The sequence below is a fragment of the Takifugu rubripes genome, chromosome 17 (genome assembly GCF_901000725.2).
Source record: "Takifugu rubripes chromosome 17, fTakRub1.2, whole genome shotgun sequence".
Lineage (NCBI taxonomy): Eukaryota > Metazoa > Chordata > Actinopteri > Tetraodontiformes > Tetraodontidae > Takifugu > Takifugu rubripes.
Window position 1 is genome coordinate 10,847,677 of NC_042301.1, and position 20,646 is coordinate 10,868,322.

The 20,646-nt window shown below is 46.6% G+C and overlaps 3 protein-coding genes across 7 annotated transcripts; 2 read left to right on the top strand and 1 right to left on the bottom strand.

The window, feature by feature from the left end:
- Positions 1-456: 456 nt before the first annotated feature.
- LOC101077656 (uncharacterized) lies at positions 457-3,276 on the top strand. 2 transcript variants are annotated; one of them, XM_029851293.1, is made up of 6 exons: positions 457-689; positions 1,464-1,587; positions 1,666-1,937; positions 2,009-2,338; positions 2,486-2,678; positions 2,757-2,928. In XM_029851293.1, exons 1-6 carry the CDS (start codon positions 635-637, stop codon positions 2,773-2,775), a joined length of 993 nt encoding a protein of 330 aa, XP_029707153.1. In that variant the 5' UTR covers positions 457-634; the 3' UTR covers positions 2,776-2,928. The 2 variants fall into 2 exon arrangements, with proteins under 2 accessions (XP_029707153.1, XP_011611152.2); XM_011612850.2 differs by having other exon boundaries at positions 459-689; positions 2,451-2,678; positions 2,757-3,276.
- Positions 3,163-7,378, bottom strand: ubn1 (ubinuclein 1). Of its 4 annotated transcripts, none has more exons than XM_029851292.1 (13): positions 6,982-7,378; positions 6,682-6,783; positions 6,512-6,607; positions 6,314-6,445; positions 6,149-6,237; positions 5,395-5,854; positions 5,250-5,320; positions 4,842-5,162; positions 4,633-4,755; positions 4,412-4,549; positions 4,300-4,350; positions 3,720-4,218; positions 3,163-3,439 (listed from the first exon to the last, which is right to left on the bottom strand). In XM_029851292.1, exons 1-12 carry the CDS (start codon positions 7,180-7,182, stop codon positions 3,729-3,731), a joined length of 2,274 nt encoding a protein of 757 aa, XP_029707152.1. In that variant the 5' UTR covers positions 7,183-7,378; the 3' UTR covers positions 3,163-3,439; positions 3,720-3,728. The 4 variants fall into 4 exon arrangements, with proteins under 4 accessions (XP_029707152.1, XP_003972424.2, XP_029707151.1 ...); XM_003972375.3 differs by having other exon boundaries at positions 3,163-3,443; XM_029851291.1 differs by having other exon boundaries at positions 3,704-4,218.
- Positions 7,379-14,408: 7,030 nt separating this feature from the next.
- LOC101077202 (homeobox protein unc-4 homolog) lies at positions 14,409-19,330 on the top strand. Its single transcript, XM_003972374.2, has 3 exons — positions 14,409-15,298; positions 16,093-16,268; positions 17,920-19,330. The coding sequence occupies exons 1-3, from the start codon at positions 15,034-15,036 to the stop codon at positions 19,015-19,017; spliced, it is 1,539 nt and encodes a 512-aa protein (XP_003972423.1). The 5' UTR covers positions 14,409-15,033; the 3' UTR covers positions 19,018-19,330.
- The last annotated feature ends 1,316 nt before the right edge of the window (positions 19,331-20,646 follow it).

Here is a 20,646-nt window from a genome sequence, read left to right on the forward strand (position 1 = left end):
GTCCATACCAAAAGGTTCCGTGTTATAACTGGAGGAAGATTTTTTTTCAATAAATATCAATGTTGGCCCGTGACTTTGTCCCAGTTTTGAATTTTGGCCCACTGGGTATTTGAGTTTGACACCTCTGTTCTAGCCCATATGCAGCAAATGGGTGTAATCACACCCCAAGATGAACATTTATGTATCAAACACTTCCACTGTTAAGTTACAGGAGAACCTTTAAGGCATCAGAGTCACAAAAAATGTTATTGCAGTCTTAAAATAATGTTATAATTGACTTTGAGCAAAAGTGAAGGCTAGAAGAGGCCACCGCAGCTGGCGCGTCGTCACATCCTTGTCACAGCTACCACGTGTGACACCCTGCTCACACTCATTCTTGCCCTCCGCAGAACCACATTATTCTTGACCCTCCCTTCCTTCCTCTTCTGATATACCAACAGAGAACGCCCACCATGGGTTTCAGAGGCCAGGGCAAAAGGAATCTCCTCATCACCAGTTTCAGGATCACACAAGCAAAACACACACTTACCCACCCATGCTTTTCTTAGAAGCTTAGGTCCACGACGCTGCTGGTGTCACACAGTCAGTAACGGGCATTTGAGAGAGACGGGAGACTCTGAAGGGAACGTGAAGGATGACAACATCTGGATGGACCATCACGCTGTTACTGCTCAGCCTGAGCAGCTCGGGTGAGTGTAAACACACACAGACACACACAGGTACAGTTAGAATCAGAGATGCCTCCTCACAACTGAGATGAACCACAGGCTCATTTATAATTGTCTTGATTAAATCCATCAAAGCTTAATTTAATCATAAAAACTGTGTGTGTGTGTGTGATCACAGTAGTGACGGTAGAATACGAGCACAGCTTTCCAACATGTGACCTTGATTATTTCAACCTGCCACCACAAAATTCTGCAATTTTATTGTTAAAGGCAACAAAGTGTTTGAATGAAACAGCCAGCTTCCCCAGACACAGCAGCAAAATGTTGATTCTGTGTTTTCCTTAAATCGTGTCTGAAAGGATTCTCTAACACTTTCACTGGACTCCAGACTGTTTATTTCAAGGGAGTGAATCAGCCTAATCTTCGATCAGCCAAAGTCACAGACCAGGCGTTTCTCTCTCCCTGTCACACACCCTAATGAGCGATCATCTGATAGGCAGGAGAACAACCACAGGATCCAGTGGAACAATAGTCACAGAAAAGAGGAGCGAGTTCTATTGACTTGGGCAGGGTGTCCTTCCTTCCTCAGAGGAACACGCTGGGTGGATTCAGGGCCCAATGAAACTATTGTTCGCGATTTCAGCTAAAAGGAGCAATATTCTGCAAGATGGCAAATTTCAGCTGCCCCCACCCTCCGCTAAGTAGAGAGAAAAGATGTTAGAGCAGAAAAACACTTCTCCAGTTTTTCCTGCCTATTAAAAGGTATTTTGTGTCTTTCCCTCCCCTTGACCTCAGCCTCCTCCTCTCATCTTTACATTAATACACCTGCTCCACCTCCTGCCACCAGCGCCCATCCCCCTAGCGGCTCGGCGCAGGACAGGTGCCCCCTGACGATATCACCCTCCGTTCTGGTCATCAGGTATGCGTCTAATTCCAGGGTAGTCCAGAGGTCACTCTGGCGTGTTCTATTTAGTTTTGTGTCGCCTTCTCATCACAGGTTTGGAGATCCGGTCACTCTGAACTGCTCGGTGAACCAAATGGAGTTTGAAATCCTCGGCTGGGAGGTCTCACTGGTAACAAAGTCAGGGGAGAAAGAAAGACCAGACTTTGTGGCACCTGTTCAGTTCAAGGGGCCTCCTGATCCAACAATGGAGCGGTTCCTCGTGTGGAACGTGGAGAGGATGACCGAGTGGGACATCAAACTGACGTGCTTTGCCCTCTCATACCAGTGGCGGCAGTGCTCCCTGAAGCTCCCCGTTTTAGTCTACAGTGAGTTTCGTCATGCCGGGAAAGGCCTTGGGAGTCGTCCGTGTGGTTCATCTGCTGACCTGTTTTCACAGAGCTTCCAGAGGCCGTCTCCATCAGCTTTGTGAACCACACCGGACCGCTGCTGGAGGGCCGGCAGTACACGCTGCAGTGCGATGTGCAGGATGTTGCTCCCGTGGAGAACCTCACCGTGACCTTCTATAAAGGAACGGCTGCCTTAGGCACGCTGCAGGCCAAAAACTGCGTCACAACCCCAGCAACTGAAGTCTTCACGCTGACCATCAGTCCTCACAGAGATGACGATGGAGTCCAGTACTGGTGTGAGGCCAAGCTGATGCTGGGACCCAATGGACCCCGGCATCCCCCGGTGATGACGTCAGAGAAAATAACAGCCGCAGTCCTCTGTGAGTCGACCTCAGTTCCAGGACCGTCTAGCTGGCCTTTGACGTTAGCTTATGGATCCCTTCATGGCTAGCGCTGCCAATGCTAAGTGCTTTCCTCCATTTACTTTTCCAGTCGATCCTCAGCTCATCTGTCCCACCAAACTGCAGGTGAGGGAGGGAGAGCGCCTCAGCTGCGAGGTGAGAGGGAACCCTCCACCTTTCGTTACCTGGTACAGAAACGGCGAGGTGGTTGTCCTGCCGGCCCGCGCCCGCAGAGAGGATGCTGGGAAATACACCGCCCTGGCCCGGTGGCTACTGGAACTGAAAAACTTTACAGTGGAGGTGGAAGTACTAGGTCACGGTAGGTCAGAAACCTCATTTCACTTTTGATGTGGAGGAAATTTTTTTGAATCATCCTTTTTTTCCCCACCCTTTCCAGGAAGCACAAACAGCTGTGACAGATATTTCCTGCTGCTTGTGGTGCTCATACAGATCATTAACTGCATGTAAAACCCTGCTGAAGGACTACGTGCTCTCTTTCTCACAACCAACTGCAAGAACTGTGATACCAGTTAAACTTTCTCCTTCAACCACACCGGTTGGTTGTTGGCCAAGTTTAACATTGCTCTTTATAAGCTGATTAAAGTCGCCCTTCTGAAGAGGTCCATTTTCTGATGCGAAAATCCTAAAGAAACAAAGATGCTGGAGTCCAGAAAAGGCTCAAAACAGGAGTTTTGTTATTCCGAAACACTGATTAGTGTTGATATCTAGAAAATAGAGACTTTGTGAATCACTGAATTTTGAGCCCTCTCACTTAACGGCAGCAGGATTCAGGCAAACAATCCTCAAGTGAGTCAGTATTTTATTGGCTATTTTATTTACACTGTACAAGGTTGCATCGCATCTTCAAATGTGACATTTTATTAATCCAAAGAGTGCCCCCCCCCCCCATCCCAAACCAACACTGTTGAATCTGAACATCAGCTGTTTCTCTGCTCTTTATTAAAGTGCTTCAAACCCCAATGAAGGAACTGGTTCGTCTGCAGGATAACAACCAAGTGGGAATTTCTGAAACTCCATGAGTATCTGAATGATTCCCAGTGTTCTGGACCCCATCAGGAGCTATCTGAAGGAAAGATGATGAGGGTTATTTTTGTTGCAGACACAGGACAGGCATGTTTTTACTAGGGACGGATGGGTTTTGGGGGATTACAATGGGATTTTTCCACCAAAAATCTAGTGGAATGAATTTGGAGGTGCTGAAGTCTGGAATCCGTTCAGCAGGTTTTCCCAGTGATGCATTCAATCTTGTTATTTTGGATCTACACCCACGTTCTGTTCTGTCCAGGATGAAACTGGGCTGAGAATTGTGTTGTGTTTACTTACATTGGATCAAACTCGCCGCCTGTCCTCACTGGATGGCGGCATCAGCACCGTCTGTGGGCTGACCAGCATCCATGTATCCGGAGAAGTCTCCCAGCGGCAGCAGGTGGTACACCCCTCTCACTGGGAACTCCACAGGGCTGGACTGAGGGGGTGGAGGAGGCAGCGGAGGGCTTTTGGTATCCAGTGCAAAGCTCCAGCTCCTCACCGAGTGGTTATATTTAGCGATGGCCGCGGCCAGAAGCTCCTGGGGCACCAGCAGGGGCTGCTCTGGCACCTGATCAGCGAGGAGGTTCAGGGGCGACGGGCCAGGGGCAGACGTGACCAGAGGACATCCAGCAGACTCCACAGATGTTGAGGAACCCGCAGGTGCCCCCTCTGTGCCTCTGGGTCTATACTCTGGCTTTTTTGAGGCTCCCCTCATCGGTGGAGAACACTGAGCAACGCCACTGTCAACCAACGGATCTCCTGGACCGCTGCTGACCACCTGCTTCTTCTCCGCTCGGGCCTTCTTCACACTGGAAACACAGGCAGGTCTTCTTGAAGCAGAACATTATATTTTTGCAGAGGTGGAGTCATCTCCTAAAGCTTCTACTCACAGTAAGGATGGAAGGAGGCCCAAAAGCTTCCTGCTCTCCCTCATCAGAACTCTGAAGAGACACACCACATCAGTCCGGTTTTGATGGCTGAATGTCTGAGTTTGCCATTTACCTCGACTGCATCCATCCTCTGGGCCACAGCGGTTTGACCTCCTTGTCCAGCAGGGTTTTCAGGACCTCCTCCAGCTCTTGGCTGCCTTTCTCCTTGTTCTTCTCCAGTTTTGCCTTTAACACCTGACTCAGACACTCCCTGCAGGTCAACACCAATCAGAAGGGTCAGATTTTCCCAGGTGAAGGCAAAGCGGGAACTTAAACAATCCAAAACCCTCTGACCTGATTTCTTCTGTCCATTTGAACATCTTCTTAGGACTGCCTCTTTTCCAGCCCCTGTCCTCCACGTTGTCCTCTACTGCAAGATTCAGCTTCTGTTGGGCATCGGTCTCCTCCTCGGGTGCTCTGATCATTCAAACGAGGACAATCATTTATTCCCAACTCAAACACGTTTGGTCCAGGATCTTGGACACCAAGAAGAAGGAACTGACTTGGGTTGATCGTATGCTTTGCGGATTTCGTAGAAATGGGTGATCTGGTCTAGCATGGCTGTGCTGATGGCCTCCTTCAGTTTGTTCAGGGGATCCCCGCGATCATGAGGCTCCTTCTTGTCAGAAGTCAACGAATCAGACGTCAGAGTAAGGACGCGGCAACCTGCTAGGTGGATTTCAGGATCACTGTCCCTGTGGGCAAGCAGCAGCTTCTTCACACGTTTGAGGACCGTGTCTCTACTACACGGCAGGAAGGAGGACAGGTGAGTGTAGACTTTGGATCGCAGCTGTCCGCCGTGTTCCCGACACTGCAACTCGATGCTGGAGGAGAAACGGTGTTAGCATTAGCTTAGCAACAGTTCCCTTCTTATAGATGCTGTAAGCACAGACGTGTGCTGGGAAACTCACTCCAGCAGGATGGAGTTGATCTCTGGTGTGAAGAACTTTAGTTTTGATTCCCCCTCAGATGTCTTGGCAGCCTGACAAATGAACACACATCATCTGCATACGTGGTGCATTTATAGTGAACCTGGTAAATAAAAAACAGCCTCACCACTGCGAGCTTCTCAATGGCCGCCGCCAGTCCTGGAGGGACCCCGTCTGGCAGGCAGACATACTGGTTTGGGAAAGTTACATTCGTTTGGTCTACAGGAGGCTTGAGTTGCAGATGAGCATCTGGGGGCGGAGCTTGAGTCACGTCATCTTTGTTGGGCAGTAAGAGCTGCAGGTCTGCAGCAGGTTGGGTTACCGCCATCCCTTCGCTGGCCTCCAGTAACGAGTCCAAATCAATGTCAAAGTCCACAGCGCTGGCCGCCTGGATCAGGGCGTGGTCATTTGTGGATCCGATCAAACTGAGGAGTGGGTCGGTCAACCCTGAGACCCCGCTCTCTGGTGCATCCATGGGGCAGAGAGGGATTTCGAGCATGCCCGCTTCCTTCGGAAACGTTTTCAGCATGCTGGGGACGCTCGGTGTGCTGACGTTCTTCTTCCTCTCCCCATCTGCTCCAGATAGGCTGGAAGATAATACACACACGTGTTCCTTCTTCCTTATGTTGCTATCACCACCACTGTCTTCCTGTGGGTGGGTGGGTGGGTGGGTGGGTGGGTGATTGATTGATTGATTGATTGATTGATTGATTGATTGATTGATTGATTGATTGATAGATTGATAGATTGATAGATTGATAGATTGATTGATAGATAGATAGATAGATAGATAGATAGATAGATAGATAGATAGATAGATAGAAAGAAAGAAAGAACAGGCCGAGGCTGAATTTACGGCATAGAGGGGAAACGCCACTCACCCGGTTTGAGGATCCTCATTGGTCTTCATCCCTCCATCTTCTTTGCGCACCTTTTTCAGCTTCTCCCCTCCTGGATTGCGTTTACGTTTCTGGAATTTTATAAAAGGTTAACCAGCCCAGTTTCAAAATGATTAATTCAGTGACCAGGACGTTCACGCTACTCACTTTTACACCTTTGGACATTTCCGGATGCGACGTGTCCTCCAGGTCAGAGGTCAGGCGGAAATGCAGAGTGCCCGAGTTGACATAGAATCCTCCAAACGTTGTGGTGAGGCAGGCCGGCACAAACTCGTCGTACTGAAACCGGTTAGAGGAGCGGTCAGATGTGAAATCAAGATTAAGACTGGGGAAAGTTTAACATACCGCTTCCGAGTTGTCAATGAAGGAGTCGTCCTCATCGTAACCATATCCGATATCTATCAGGTCCTGAATCCGATCTATTTTCTGGGTTTTGGAACCCTGCAGAGACAGACGACTGAGTTTTCTCTACTATTGAAATTTTTGAAAAATGCTTCCATCTCCTGTTTTCTCACATATTTCTCCTCCAGCTTCTTCACCAGAGCAGCAGTTTCATCCTGTTCTCTCTCCTCCTCCTCCAGTCTGCTCAGTGGGACTTTATCTTCGGTACCATTGCACTAAAATGTGGACCACTCATGATTAGAAGAATAATCCACAATAACAGCTAACATGGCCATTAAATCCTGGATGAGAACCTGACAAGAACATAATAAATAATCATATTTCTACATTTAGCTCTAAATATTGGTGCCCCTAGGTGGATTTAACCGTTAAGATTGCGATTTATTTCACATTAATTTAAGAAGGAATCCCACCGTCCGGTCAATGAGCTGAGTGTAGTTGAACTCTGGGAAACTCTGCTCATCCGGCTCGAACAAATTGAGGAACAGGCGGACCGTGTGGGTGTCGGCGGGTCGGTCCGGACGGGTCTCCACCAGCCGGACATCGGACGTAAAGGAAGAGGACGGGAAAGGACGGGGAAGTGCGGTCAATTGGACTCTCCGAGGTTTGGCCATCAGGAATCCCGACACAGGCCGGACTCGGCGGTCCGGGTCAGCGAGGTAACGGCTGGAGAGCTTCAATCAACCGCAAACGCGTTCAGGTGTGCTGCTCACGTGATCGGATCCCTTTCCCCACGTTAGCTCTTGTAACAATATTGCGTTAGGTTATAACGCAGGTTATATTTTCACGTATTGTGACACACCTGTAGCAAGATACATACGTTGGTATCAGTTTAGGCAGTCGTAACACAAAATCGGAGCAAGTGGCTTTGATATTAAAGTTTTTAAAAGATCAACGGTCCCTCCGGAATCCGAAACATCAAGAACATCTCATTTTAAATCTAATTTTTGATGATGGGAAGTTTTGGGAAAAAGCAATATTATCAGATATTTTGTCATTATGCAATATATTGTACATCTTTTCTACAGAATAAAGGGGGATATTTTTTTAATTTATTTTGTGCAGTAATATTGAGGTGAAATTTGCACACACTCAACATTGTGTAGTTTGTGTGAATAGTAGTCGTGGGAACATTAATGCTATATTTTATACATTATTTTAAGATTCAAATGTAATTTAAAAGACCGCGTGACGACACTGTAGTGTCCCATTTTTACCACGAGGGGGCGCCTTTGATCCATATGACTGAGATAAAGCAACGTTAACAAGATCAAATTAAAGATTAAGGACAGGTAAACTACCTAACTGACTTACTCTTTTATCAGTTCTGTCGATATTAAATATATATTGCTATAGATTTTCTTTAACATGAAATGGCACGTTCACGCACCCGCCTATTATAGGCAGCAGAGTTTGAACCCGTGTTCAAACAGTCGGTGATGGTTTGACAGCAGCATGTTTGTTTAAGCATCAGCTTGTAAAAAGCAGACTGACACCCCGGGTCAGAGAGACAGTCGTGAGTAAATCCGCCTCTTTCTCATGCTGCCTGCACAGAATTGACTCTGACAATTACAATAACGGGATAATTGCAACCTGTCAGCACACATTCTGCTTTAGCATATCACAAAATAACCAATCTTAGCTTCTCACCACACACACACACACACACACACACACACACACACAGAGTCCCTGATCTGCATAACACACACAGCCCTGTTTTGTAATTATAAATGAATTTCACGGTATGAAGATTTTAATGCAAATAGTATGGATCTTTTCTCTCTCTGACCAACTTGTGTGTGTGTGTGTGTGTGTGTGTGTGTGCGCGCGTGTGTGTGGATCAGGTTGCAGCCTGCCTTTGTTTGACTAGCCTCCCCTCTCAAATGAGTTAATGGGATGGAAGTTATTTGCTACGCTGAGCCGAGGATGCGAGGTCAGGCAGAAGTGTTGAATTAAAAAAAGAGAGGCGTCAATAAATGTGCCGGAGACAAAGAACTAAAACACACTCGAGCAGGACAAAGACGGACAGATGGAGACTGCAGGGGCTGTGTGTGTGTGTGTGTGTGTGTGTGTGTCACGGTCTGGTAGCTGACAGGGACCCCATCAGTGCAGGATCAGAGTGGGGAAATTGGAGGACAATGTTAGAAGAGGGGTGTGGGGGATAATTTAAAGCGATCGGGGAGGCGGTGTCCCAGAGGTGCATAATTCACTCATTCATTAACTAGAACCAACAAGAGCCAATATTAATTAACTCATTCCTGGTGGGGGCCTTGTGAGGGATGCTGTGTTTTGTAGGCCTCAGATTCCTGGAAAATAAAGGGCTGAAAAAGTCACAGAAAAGATGACTGTATGCTTTGTAATTTTTAATTGATGTTGTGGAGGTATTGGCACCGTAAAGAATTAATATAAGAAAGATTTGAGGTAGAAAAAGACCATTTTTAATATTATTTCACAGCAGAATCGTTTTAACAAGAGTATAAACCCAACATTATAGAAAAGAACTTCAGGAATCGCTTGCATATAATTATGGTTTTTCTTTTCTTTTCTTTTTTTTTTAAAGATTTAAAGCTCTAAAAGAAATAAACTGCACAAGAACAGAGGATAAGATCATAAAATACAGATGAGTCACTTATCCAGATTTAGTACCAAGTCATTGGATCAGTTCATAATTTTTTATGACATATGTCCTCGACAATTTATTTTCCTTATGTTTAATGTTAAAACAAACTGGCAGTCAACATAGAGTCCAAGTACTGCACACAAGTACTAGGAGTTCTGGGGGATATACAGAGGCTGATCAGGTTTAATGACTTTTAGAACGTTTAATATTCTACGGTTACATTTGCAAACAAAGTTATCTGAGGGAAATTCACCATCAGAAGTGTGTTGAACGAGCTTTTGGTTGAGCGGGGTCTGACCTCCTCTCTTCCAGTAGGGGGCGCTCCGCCGTCATGGTGTCAGGCCCTGCTAACTTTGATTACGCTTTAAATAGCTGGATTTAATGAACGTCGCCTAATTAGGTGGGATAACAGCTTTAATTGATAAGTAATTATCTGCCACAAATTGTTATTAATTCTCCAGCTCTGTCTTATACTGGTAACCCCCCTCCAAGGTCCCTTAACCCCACCCCCACCCTCCGTGCAACACTATTTATGTAAACATGCACCAGTAAACAATCAGACATATGTCAGGATGGGGTACTCTCCTCCGGCTGCGCTTTATCTGGAATAATTCCACCGTCTGACTCATGTTGTTGAGCATTAAATAAACGCTTAAACGGCCTCATTCGCCAACACGCTGTCAAAAGTGACTGAAAACCTTCTGCTGTGGATTAAAAGCCACCTGTGAAAAAAGCGGAGGGAAGTGGGATTCAGTGACGCCGGTGAGGAGTTGAAATATCCTGAACATTTGGGAACTTTAGGAACTACGACAGCCCCGATGGGGAAAGGGGGCTGATGTGTCACCGCGGATCTGATGTGTGATCAATAATCCTGCTCCTCAGCTCCGAGGATTGAGAGTTGTGAGTTTTTTTTTAGCATCAAACCAAAAGATCCCGACGTTCCTGAACGCAGCCTGGTTTGCTATCACACGTGACCATCTGAGGCGTTCAGGGTCGCTCAATCACACAAACTTCTGCCTGAAGGGCAGAATCTTTATATGGTGTTAAATGAGGGTGGTGTTGGTGGAAGGACCCCCACCCTTACCCAGGCCACGCCCACCCTACGCCTCTGCTCCATCAGTCTTTCCTGTTGCACTCAGCCCAAGTTACTCATTAAAGTGGCCGGGACGTGCTTCCTAATTAAAACATCTCTCCTCCTGCATGGAAAAGCTTTAAGCTGGGGTCTGTGGGGAGGAGTTGACGCCCCCTCCCCTCATCTTTCACTCTGGGACAGATGGTTTTGTTGGGCTCCAGTGCCCAGCCAGTGGCCAAACCGGCTGATCCATTCTTCCTCTCGGCCCAGTAGACCCCCGACACGCACCCGTTTACGGTCCAGGTGACCTAAAAATCGGAGCGATCGGCCGGCCTGCTACTACAACGCGCATGTGCGAGTGCGCCTGTGGAAAACCTGGCGTCACAACGTCTCAAATGATATCATTACGATATTTTGAAAATGTTAATTTGCATGGCGGATTTCCCAGCGGGCCGAGCGGTTAATTAGGTCTATTTCCGTGCGGCTTGTGCCAAGACAGCCAAAGAAAGGAAAATGAGTGAGGGGGCAGGAGGGGGATGGAGGGGGGGTAGGATGGGGTTGGGGGGGGGGGGGGGGGGTAGGAGGGAGGGATCCAACTGATAACAATTAAAATGGCATTTTGGATCCTTTCAAGCACTGACGGTTTTTGGCGTGTGAAGCAGGTTTTAGGAAAAGGTGATAAGTCACTTTTAATTGAAACAGAATTTGTGCCCGAGTGCACGTGTGGAGGCGCCGTGCACGTGACGGACGTCCAGGTGCGACGCCTTATCCGGGTGATGAAATAAAGAGACTTTAAATCGGTCAACCTTGCGTTCGCCACAAGTTAGGCTCATAATTAAGATGAAGGGAAACTTTATGATTGCGCTCAAACGCACCAGCGTCGAACTCAGTTCTTTCCTCATCTCAAAGAGGGGAAAAATTACAAAAAACTACAACAAATCGCTTCCCTTTTAAAAGGAATTATATCTTTTCCTGATATTTAGGCTGCTGGGTCGAGGAGCTCCTTCCAATTAATTCAGATTAGACTCTTTATTATCGGCCAATCAGCTAAATAATGACTGACTTCCTTTCAAATGGTTAAAAATTAACTTGGAGCATTAATTGAGTAATTAACTCTGCTGCTTCACCTTAACACGGTAATTAAAATATTAATATGACTTGATTGTGGCTCTCAGGAGGCAGGTTGACGTTCTGAGATGGTTTGCATGACTTAATTTAAAAAAAATAAATAAAGCATTGAAAAAATTGAGATTTGATGGCGATGGCATGATTTCCTCCAGGACATATGTCTTAACTGGTTACCATGGTTACCATGGCTCTTGGAGCCTTAAGCAAACACCATACCTCGTTTGGTTAGTGAGTCAAATTTGAGATTAAACTGGGCAGTTTTGTTTTATATTGGAGTAAAATCAGAATTTCTTGAAAGTCACAGAGTTTATCCAAATAGTAGTGTGAAATCATTTACAACTCTAACTGGGTCTGTTGCCTCATGTTAAATGATTGATTTCTGCTGCCCTAATAGATCATCCAGCAGAATCTGAGGCCCTCAACTTCATTTAATCATTACATAAAACAAATTAATTTCCTTATTATGATAAGAGAAATGCTCCTGAGGCAGTTTAGGAACTTCAATCAGAAGCAGGAACTATAAACATCTGTAAGATAAAGTCATGCTCATCAATCCAGTAGTTATCAAACTACCAATTGGATCGTCACCACCACCATCATCATCATCATCATCATCAATTGACACAATGACTGATGACTTTAACATCGGTGGTCAAGCAAAACCATGACTTCAGTCCCAATATTGGTTTCATATCGGCTATTTTAGAGTGTTTAGACAAACAGAGGAGGTGAAGCTCCAGGGGCCGGTGAGTGGCAAGAGGGATAAAATGTGCTGCACTGGGTGTACTGGGGATATTGATGAACATTTCTGACAACTGCAACAACTCTTCTTCCTGTCTGCATTTGTGGCTGCTTGGACAGATGAGGACAGCTTGAGCCAAATCCAGGCCCGTGCACACGAGTCGCCCGTGTTATTATCAAATTAATTAAAGCATCTGACAATGTCACTCGTGCACGGAGGGGGACGAAAGGAAAAACTGGAAGAGGAAGGAAGGAGAGAATTTAAATGCTGCGGTCTCTGAGGACCCCATGTCAAGGGCTGCTTTTCATCCAGCACTGCATGTGTTGGGCTGCATGGCCACTGGGTAAGTGTGTGTGTGTGTGTGTGGGGGGGGGGGGGTGTCTTGGTAGAAAAGAAAAAACAGCAAAAGACAAGAAGGCAGCAAGGTTTGATGTTGAAAACACAGGGAAATAATGTACATCAGAAATACAAGAATAAGAAAGGATGGATGGAGAGGGAGGGACATCAAGGGTGCCTCTCAAGCTGCTCTGAGCTGCACCAAGATGTGGGGGGGGGGGGGCAGTCCGACAATCGGTTGACATTAAAGTAAAGAGTCTGTTTAAAAGCCAGACATTAAAATGCAGAGAGCCTGCTCGCGTGCGGACTGGGGGTCAAGTAACTGAGGGATTATACGCTTCTTCATAATAATATTAATTAAACAATTTACATGCTAATAAGGTAACAATTATCGGAGCTTGTGGTGAAAGATTCAGGTTATTACAACTCGCCAATCCCTGGGCTGTGGGTCGCGGGCAGAACAGCAGAGAGAAATCTCGACTCAAATTAACATTCTGTCAGCTGCAGAAATTGGATAAATAAAGTCGAATTAATTCACAGTAATGGGGGGTGGGGGTGGGGGGTGCACTTATTCAACCAGCTCTGATTACCATTCAGTATTCACCAGCACGCGGGTGGCTTTATGTCAAGAAATTCAACACAAAATGAAGCAGTCATCGCCTCAGGGAAGATTTGGCCCCTGCGACACCGTTTACAATTTATATGTATAATCTCTCTCTCTCTATCTCTACCTCTCTCCATCACTCCATCCACAGACGCCCGGTCCCAGGCCTTTCATTTTCCAATGCACACTTCAGGTCGAGAACCATTTCCCCTGCATTAGTCGGAGCCCTTAACTTGATCGGATAACTTGAAATTTTAATTGCGGCTGTCTTCGCAGATGATACATTCCAGATAAAAAAAGGAAATTGTTGCCTGATTTAAGAAAAATTTGGTTTGCTTCTGTCTATCATGGTCCCCAGGAACTACTTCAGAAGATGTTTAACTATAATCACATCTTAAAGTAAATGTGGATGAGTCTTGACTCTCAACATCCTTAATTTATGAGCCTGGTTCTGCTTGGGGTTTCCTCCTGGTAAAGGACAGGCTTTCCTGCCACTGTTGTTTGCTCAGAGATCAAACTCAGGGTGACACAATCAAAACTGTATCAATAAAGTCGAATTGAATTTATCTCAATGTTTTTCCAACATATATGATAAAACCTTATTTTTTATGATAGGTTGAAATTTTTGATGTTAAACTGAGGCAAACAAAGTTGATGAAGCAATAACAGATGACTGACAGGTCTCATGATGAAAGATCCAACACAATATGTTGTTAAAGCAAAATTAGTTGACAAAATGTAAAGCACAACGCTGACAATCTGTATGAAATGTCATGTTTTTTTGCTTTAAATATTAAATTAAAAAAAAAATGTTGATGCATTAATATGCAGATTTTAGGCTTGTAAAGTCTTTAAGATTGTCCAGACTGCTCTTATTTTATTGTGTGAGCAAATAAAAGACTGGATTCATTTATGCTAATGACGTTTCCTGTAAGTTGAACTCAGACTGCTGGTGTAACATTTGATCAGAAACCCTTTTAGTAATATATATTTAAAATTGTGTCTGTGTGTGGTTGTGTGTGTGGTGGGGGGGGTGAGACCCTCTTTTTTTCATGTGTTCTGTTTTTGAAAATAGCTTTTTACTGCGTAATCATTTAATGTCTAAAATAACTGCACAAAAGTAACTGTTCTTTGTACTTTGAGGTACACACACGCACTTGCGCATGCGTTTCCTGGTTTCCTGTTTGAGAGAGAGAGAGAGAGCGAGATGTGGAGAGGCTTGTAGTTTAAAATTCAATGTGACAGCTCGGGAAAAGGGGAGGTGATAAAGGCGCTGTTATTGGATCAATCTGCCCCTGAATGCCCCTGTAAAACACGCGCGCGGGGGGAGCGCGCACGCAAAAGGACACGGGCGCCCACGAGGAAAACAGTGATTTCTACTGAAGTAGGATTTTATATGACAAAAACAAAGCAGACGTAAAGTGAGGCGCGCGCGAGGTATCGATCACTGATTGGTTGTTTGCGCCCGCCCGCTAAGCCCCGCCTCCTTTGTTTTGACTGGGCTGAATTAAAGGAGCGCGTCAGGTGTAATTAGCGATCGAAGCGAGGAGGGGGGGGTGGGGGGCAGAGAGAAACCTTTCCCTCTTTTTCTTCCTCGCGCTCTGCCTTCCGTTACTCCATTAACCGCGCCTCTGACGTCACGGGCCGATTAGCGTTTCTTATTGGTCCCGCGCGCAGATGGAGGAGCCCTAATGAGCTGGCTCGCGGACTGAAGGAGCAGGGTTGACACCTCGGCTGGACCGCAGCTCCAGCGCCTCAGAGACCGCACCGTGGCCGCGGGAGACGGCCGTCAGCCTGGCTCCTCCGACCTCTCCCTGCGCCGTCACCTCCTCCTCCTCCTCTTCCTCGCTGCTCCTCTCTCCTCTGCCTGCCTTCCCTTTGGTTCTTGACTGCATGTTCAGCCACACTGCCTCCCCCACTGCAGCTTCACTTCGGCCCCGCCACAGCCGAACAGCCGAGCATGGACAGTCGGGTACTCGAGCATCCTCACGCCCAGTTTGGAGGCTCTTTGGGCGGGTTGGTGGGCTTCCCGTACCCGCTCGCTCCTCATCACCACCACCATCACCATCACCAGCACGTCTACGAGCTCGCCAGCGGGAACCAGTTGCAGTCCGCCACCGCCGTCCCCTTCTCTATAGACGGATTACTTAACGGCTCCTGCTCGGCCTCGGTGGTCAACTCCAACCCGCTGCTGTCACCCGACAGTCAGCAGTTCAAACTCTCCGGTGAGGTCTGACGATGTCCCGACAATGTTTTTAAATCAATTTAAAAAAAGAAAAAAAGATTTGTTTATTAGAGATTTACGGGATGAATTAAACGCATTTTACGTCTGAGGATATCAGCAAACAAAACAGGCTGATAAATATCTAGAATATTAAAAATATCTTTTACACTAAGGTTAAAATTTTATTGATTTTGGTTTTTTTTGGCTATGAGGCCAAAACTGAATTGACCGTTATTGAGATGTTTATTAATCTGTCATTTATTTTGTTTCTTTGAGGGAAAAAATAGTATTTGCTGTAAACCTGCATGTTTTAGTAATCTAATCATTTATTAATATTAGCTGTTTGTTCCTGGGGAGACACGTGACCAGAGGGAATCTTATTAATGTGATTTTGGACGTTTTAAACGTGAAAAATGTTTAAATGTTTTGAATCATGACCCTGCGTGTTGATATTAGGCTTCTGCACTTACGGAGCATTGTGCGTGTTTTAAATGCCTGTTTAATACATCTGAGCTAATATTTTGTCGAGGTTATTTAACCTAAAATTAATTTTAATAACGGCGGTGACATTTGTTTTTATTACGACATTAATACGATATTATCAATTAGTTTGAATATCACTTTAGGATATTTTAGAGCTTTATACATTTATCTTTTTAATCATTTTATCCCGCTAATCATTTCTGCTGTTGGCGTCTTTAAAGCTAAAGTGAGTCACAGGTCGTGTTTTTCGATATTAAATGTCTAGTGACGCTAACCGGGCGCTCTCCCTCTCCCACGCACACGCACACACAGATTCTGGAGACCTGGATAAGGACAGCCCCGGGTGTAAACGGAGACGGACCAGGACCAACTTCACCGGCTGGCAGCTGGAGGAGCTGGAGAAGGCGTTCAACGAGAGCCACTATCCAGATGTGTTCATGCGGGAGGCGCTTGCGCTCAGGCTCGACCTGGTGGAGTCCAGAGTACAGGTAACCACCCCGCATCATCGCCGAAGTCAAGGTTTTTCAAATGAAGTAAACATCAGACTTTAAAAACGACAAATAAAGCCTCAGCTGATCAGACGGTGCCAGCGTTTGCGGCCTGCAGCCCGCTGAGGGGGCTGTTTGTCAATTACCGAAGCATCAATAAAAGGTCTCCTGAATTATGCATGGAGGCATTGATTTATTGGTTAATAAAAAGAAGGCCATTCGCTGAACAAACCAAGGAGTAACCATTCGTTATTACGCTTTTATAATCGAATTATTCTGATATTTCGTTCAAAAGTCAAGATTTTCTTATGTACACATATAGGATTCGTTAAATGTGTAAAAACTATTAACATTTTACAAAACAAATCACTTCCAATCACATTATCGATAACAATATTATTAATTTCTTTGATTAAATATAACGACAATAATAGCCAGAGTGGGTTTATTATTTAAACCCATTTGTGATATTCAGAGTATCTGTGAAAGCAGGACGGAAGCACAGCTCGTTGCTGGATGTTGTTTGGGGATTTCGCTCCTAAACCTCAGATTATTGTTCCCTCAAGCAGCTTAAAGCGCCTTTATCGTCATTTTTTGGTGGGAGCGAAAGATATAACCGACATTAACAATTCATAAGACGCACCATTGTCGCGCATGATGTCGGTGCACCGTCCTTATTATGCAATGCTGGCGGCTGCTGCGTGCGCGTGAACTCCATGGTGTTATCAGCGCCGAACACGCGGCCTTCAGCGAGCCCAGGGGCCGGGGAGCGAGAGCTCAGAGGCGGGGGAACCTGCCTCTGCGGGCCCCTGCGGAGGGAAGAGTGTCCGGGATGTGTTTGAGCGCAGGAGCGAGGGTGGGAGAACACAGACACGGGATGTGGCAGCTTTAGCCGCGGTCTAATTAAAGGCAGTAATTGGTGGAGCTGGCCATTACGCGGATTCTTTGGTAATTAACACGCACATGTGTGCATCTGCTGGTCCACCTCTGTGACCCATTAACCTGATGGACTCTTCAGATGTTCAGAGCTGCAGGATAAACAAAGAAGCCGCAGATGACAAAGGGGGCTTCATTCGTTTGGACTTGCGGGCTGGTTTTGCCTTTCGCATCTGATAAAGACATTGACGCTGATTTAGCATCGTGGCAGGTGCATGTTTGTCCAAGGTGGCATTTGGTCGAGTGTACTTCATTCAGTTTTAGTTTTACCTCAAGAAAGACAACAAAATGTCCCAAAACAACAAAAAAACCTGAACAACCTGAACCATGATTTTTAATTCAGCTCTGAAGCAGGTTATGTCCACATCACAGAGGTACACTCCACAAAAGGTCCCCTTTGATCATCAGACTCAGATTATTGTATCCATTATTAATACGCTGATGAGTGACATTACAATTACCTCTGATTATTAAACTAATTAAAGGTAAATTCAGCCAATTAAAGATAAAGTGGCATTTATTTAACAGTAATGCAAATGAAAAGTTTGCACACCTATACCAATAAAAATGTTAATGATCCTCTCAAGCATGAAAAAAAATAATCTATGAATTAATCCACCAATTAAACTGTGATTACTATAGTCGGACTGTAAATCAAACTTTGTGACGGGGAAACATCTCTTTAAATTCCTGCTGTTTCTGTGTTTGTGCGCAGGTTTGGTTTCAGAACCGACGGGCAAAATGGAGGAAAAAGGAGAATACAAAGAAGGGTCCGGGGCGGCCTGCCCACAACTCCCACCCGACCACCTGCAGCGGTGAGCCCATGGATCCCGAGGAGATCGCGCGGCGGGAACAGGAGCGTGCCGAGAAGAAGAAGCGGAAGCAGGAGAGGAAGCTACTGAAGTCACAGGGCAAACTGCTCCCGGGCGACAGCTTCCACACGCCCGGGGGTTCGGAGAGCGACAGCGGCGTTTCCCAGTTCACCGACAGCGAGCAGCAGACCTCCAGCCATAACGGGACTACTCACATTGAACTTCCCACCGCAAAACGTGCGGCGGGACATCAAACAGAATCCAGCTGTGACCAAACGCGGCACAATTTCAGCCAATTACAAAACCATCAAAACCAAAGAACTCCAGGAGAACCAGAGCAGATCTCTCCAGAGAGCACACATAGTTCCAGCCCCGGAGGGCCCAGGTCCTCCACGCTGCAGAAACGCAACCCCTTCAGCGTTGAGAGCCTCCTCTCTGACGCTACGCCACGTAGGAAATCCCAACTGGACTTCTCCTCATCCAGGACGCTGGTGGGCAAAGGCCACTTCTTGCTTTACCCCATTACCCATCAGCCCTTGGGCTTTCTAGTGCCCCAAACGGCCCTAAAGGCCTCGCCCTGTCAGGACAGCAGCATTTCTAGACTGGGACAGAGGTGCGAGAGCGCCGAAGGCAGCCCGACCTCCTCTGACCTCTCTGGGTTCATCCCTAAGTTGCTGAACTCGGATAACGTGGACAGCGGCTCCGCGCGGCGTCACCGGGAACACATTAGCAATAGGCCGGATGGAGCAGACGCAGAGGACTGTGAGGACGGCGGCGGAGGGGAACGACTTCCTGTTTCTCCCCTGTCAAACACAGAAGCGGGTCAGGCCAGACTGATCTCCATCCCGGCCGCAGACAGTGAAGACGAGAAGAGTTCCAGAGCCGCCAACAACGGCTACCAAGAGTTACGCGCAAAAGAGGAGCGAGCGTCTCCAGAATGTCTTGAGACAGATTGTCAAGAAGCGCCGGCAACAGATGGAGAGGATGTTGATATGGACTAACACTTGCGAGGAGCAAACATAAACAAAGGAACACCGTGCAGACTGTCCAAACATTCCCAAAGCTCTGCTGAGACACATATCAGGAATCAGGAGACTTAATCCGCCTCTATTTTTTAATCATAGTGTGTGATCAATCCAGAAGCCCCGCCCCCCCCGGGAAGCCTCCTCAACACCTTTTGGAACAGGTTATCTGTCCATTCTTGTAACAAAAGCTAGGCTTAAAAAAACCTACAACAAAAATCCTCAGATACTGTAAAAATGAGAAAATGCTATTTATATGTAAACGTTTTGATAAATAAAAAAAAAGTATTGTTTAAATGGATTTACTGTCTGTCTGGGGCCATGTTTAAGGGGGTGGCAGGATCATGGATCAGGGCAGCTGGAGTTTTCCAGAGGATAAATCCCCCTTTTTCCCCCTGCACGTCCGTGCGGAGTCGAAGCCGAGGCTCAAGTCCGTCTGCCTGTTTGTGTTTATTGCTTTAACAAATTTATTCATTTGAAAGGCCGAGTTGGAATGAGGTTAGTGGCCGGGGGCTATAGGACCCTGCACCTCCTGCTGAGTTTTGATATGAAAGTAATTATTTTCCCACTGGCTGCCGCGGGTCTGGAGACACCCCCCCACCCCCCCCCCCCCCCCCCCCCCCCCAGCCCAAAGGGTTATTAGACATTACCGATTTCCAGTGATATGGAATCACATAAACTTCCTACAATAATAGAATTAGCATGAAAGGCAGGGGTGTCAAATTGAAATGGGAAAATAATAGCCGCGCCAGCTGCGTCGTGGATGTGTGCGTGTTTGCAGCCGTGCGTGAGTGCGCATAGTCTATGGGAGGCGGAGATGGAGGCAGATTCGTGGGGCGGAATTTTCATGAGCTGCAGCGGCTGTCAGGCGGCCCTTGTAGTCGGCTATATTAAGATAGATGTTCGATGATATCCCTCATTGTTCTGTCGCTTATATTGATGTTGCTGCGTTATCGTCCTATTGATCATGTGTCGCACATAATAGGACAGGCGCGCGCCCCGCCTGCCACGCGCCTTTTCTACAAAAGCGCCGGGGCCCCTCGTCATTTGTTCTAATAGGACCGCCGGTCCCTCAGGGCGGAGGGAGACTGATAAAGATAGGGGGAGGACTGGGGGAGAGGGGTGACGCGCCAGGCTTAGATTAATACTTTTTTTTGGACCGATTGTTGGCGGGACTATTTCTTTAAAGCGTGAAAAGAAAGTTGAATATGCGCGTGACGACAAAAAAAGGCACGCGCGAGTTCGTGCAGTGGCGGGTGGGGGTGGAGTGTTTAGCTTATGAAGTGTAAACGCCACCAATTCCCCGGAAACTGAATTCCCAATTATTAAAAGCATTAATTCTGGCGAGCCAGCGCGCACGGAGGAGCAGTGTTGACAGCCCGGCTAAATATCCCTGATCCCTCCCGGTCACCGCGCCTTTATTTGCAAATAAATTGAGGGGGATCCGAGGGACAGGGCTTTACTTTGCTGCGCCGACCTAAAATGAATTTCCGTGCCTGAGTCCCTTTAATAATATTTACATAATTTTCACTCGGTGACTCTGCTATTTGCGCTGTAGGAATCGGGAGGCTTATAGGAAAATAATTAGAGGAGAGGACGCGCAGGGAG

Coding starts and splice junctions, on each gene's coding strand:
- ubn1 (XM_029851292.1), bottom strand. CDS start 7,182: ATGGCCAAACCTCGGAGAGTCCAATTGACCGCACTTCCCCGTCCTTTC. Junction 6,608..6,681: donor AGAAGCTGGAGGAGAAATAT/GTGAGAAAACAG, acceptor CTGTCTCTGCAG/GGTTCCAAAACCCAGAAAAT. Junction 4,351..4,411: donor AGAGGATGGATGCAGTCGAG/GTAAATGGCAAA, acceptor GTGTCTCTTCAG/AGTTCTGATGAGGGAGAGCA.
- LOC101077656 (XM_011612850.2), top strand. CDS start 635: ATGACAACATCTGGATGGACCATCACGCTGTTACTGCTCAGCCTGAGC. Junction 1,588..1,665: donor CCCTCCGTTCTGGTCATCAG/GTATGCGTCTAA, acceptor TTCTCATCACAG/GTTTGGAGATCCGGTCACTC. Junction 2,679..2,756: donor GGTGGAAGTACTAGGTCACG/GTAGGTCAGAAA, acceptor CACCCTTTCCAG/GAAGCACAAACAGCTGTGAC.
- LOC101077202 (XM_003972374.2), top strand. CDS start 15,034: ATGGACAGTCGGGTACTCGAGCATCCTCACGCCCAGTTTGGAGGCTCT. Junction 15,299..16,092: donor TCAGCAGTTCAAACTCTCCG/GTGAGGTCTGAC, acceptor ACGCACACACAG/ATTCTGGAGACCTGGATAAG. Junction 16,269..17,919: donor TGGTGGAGTCCAGAGTACAG/GTAACCACCCCG, acceptor GTTTGTGCGCAG/GTTTGGTTTCAGAACCGACG.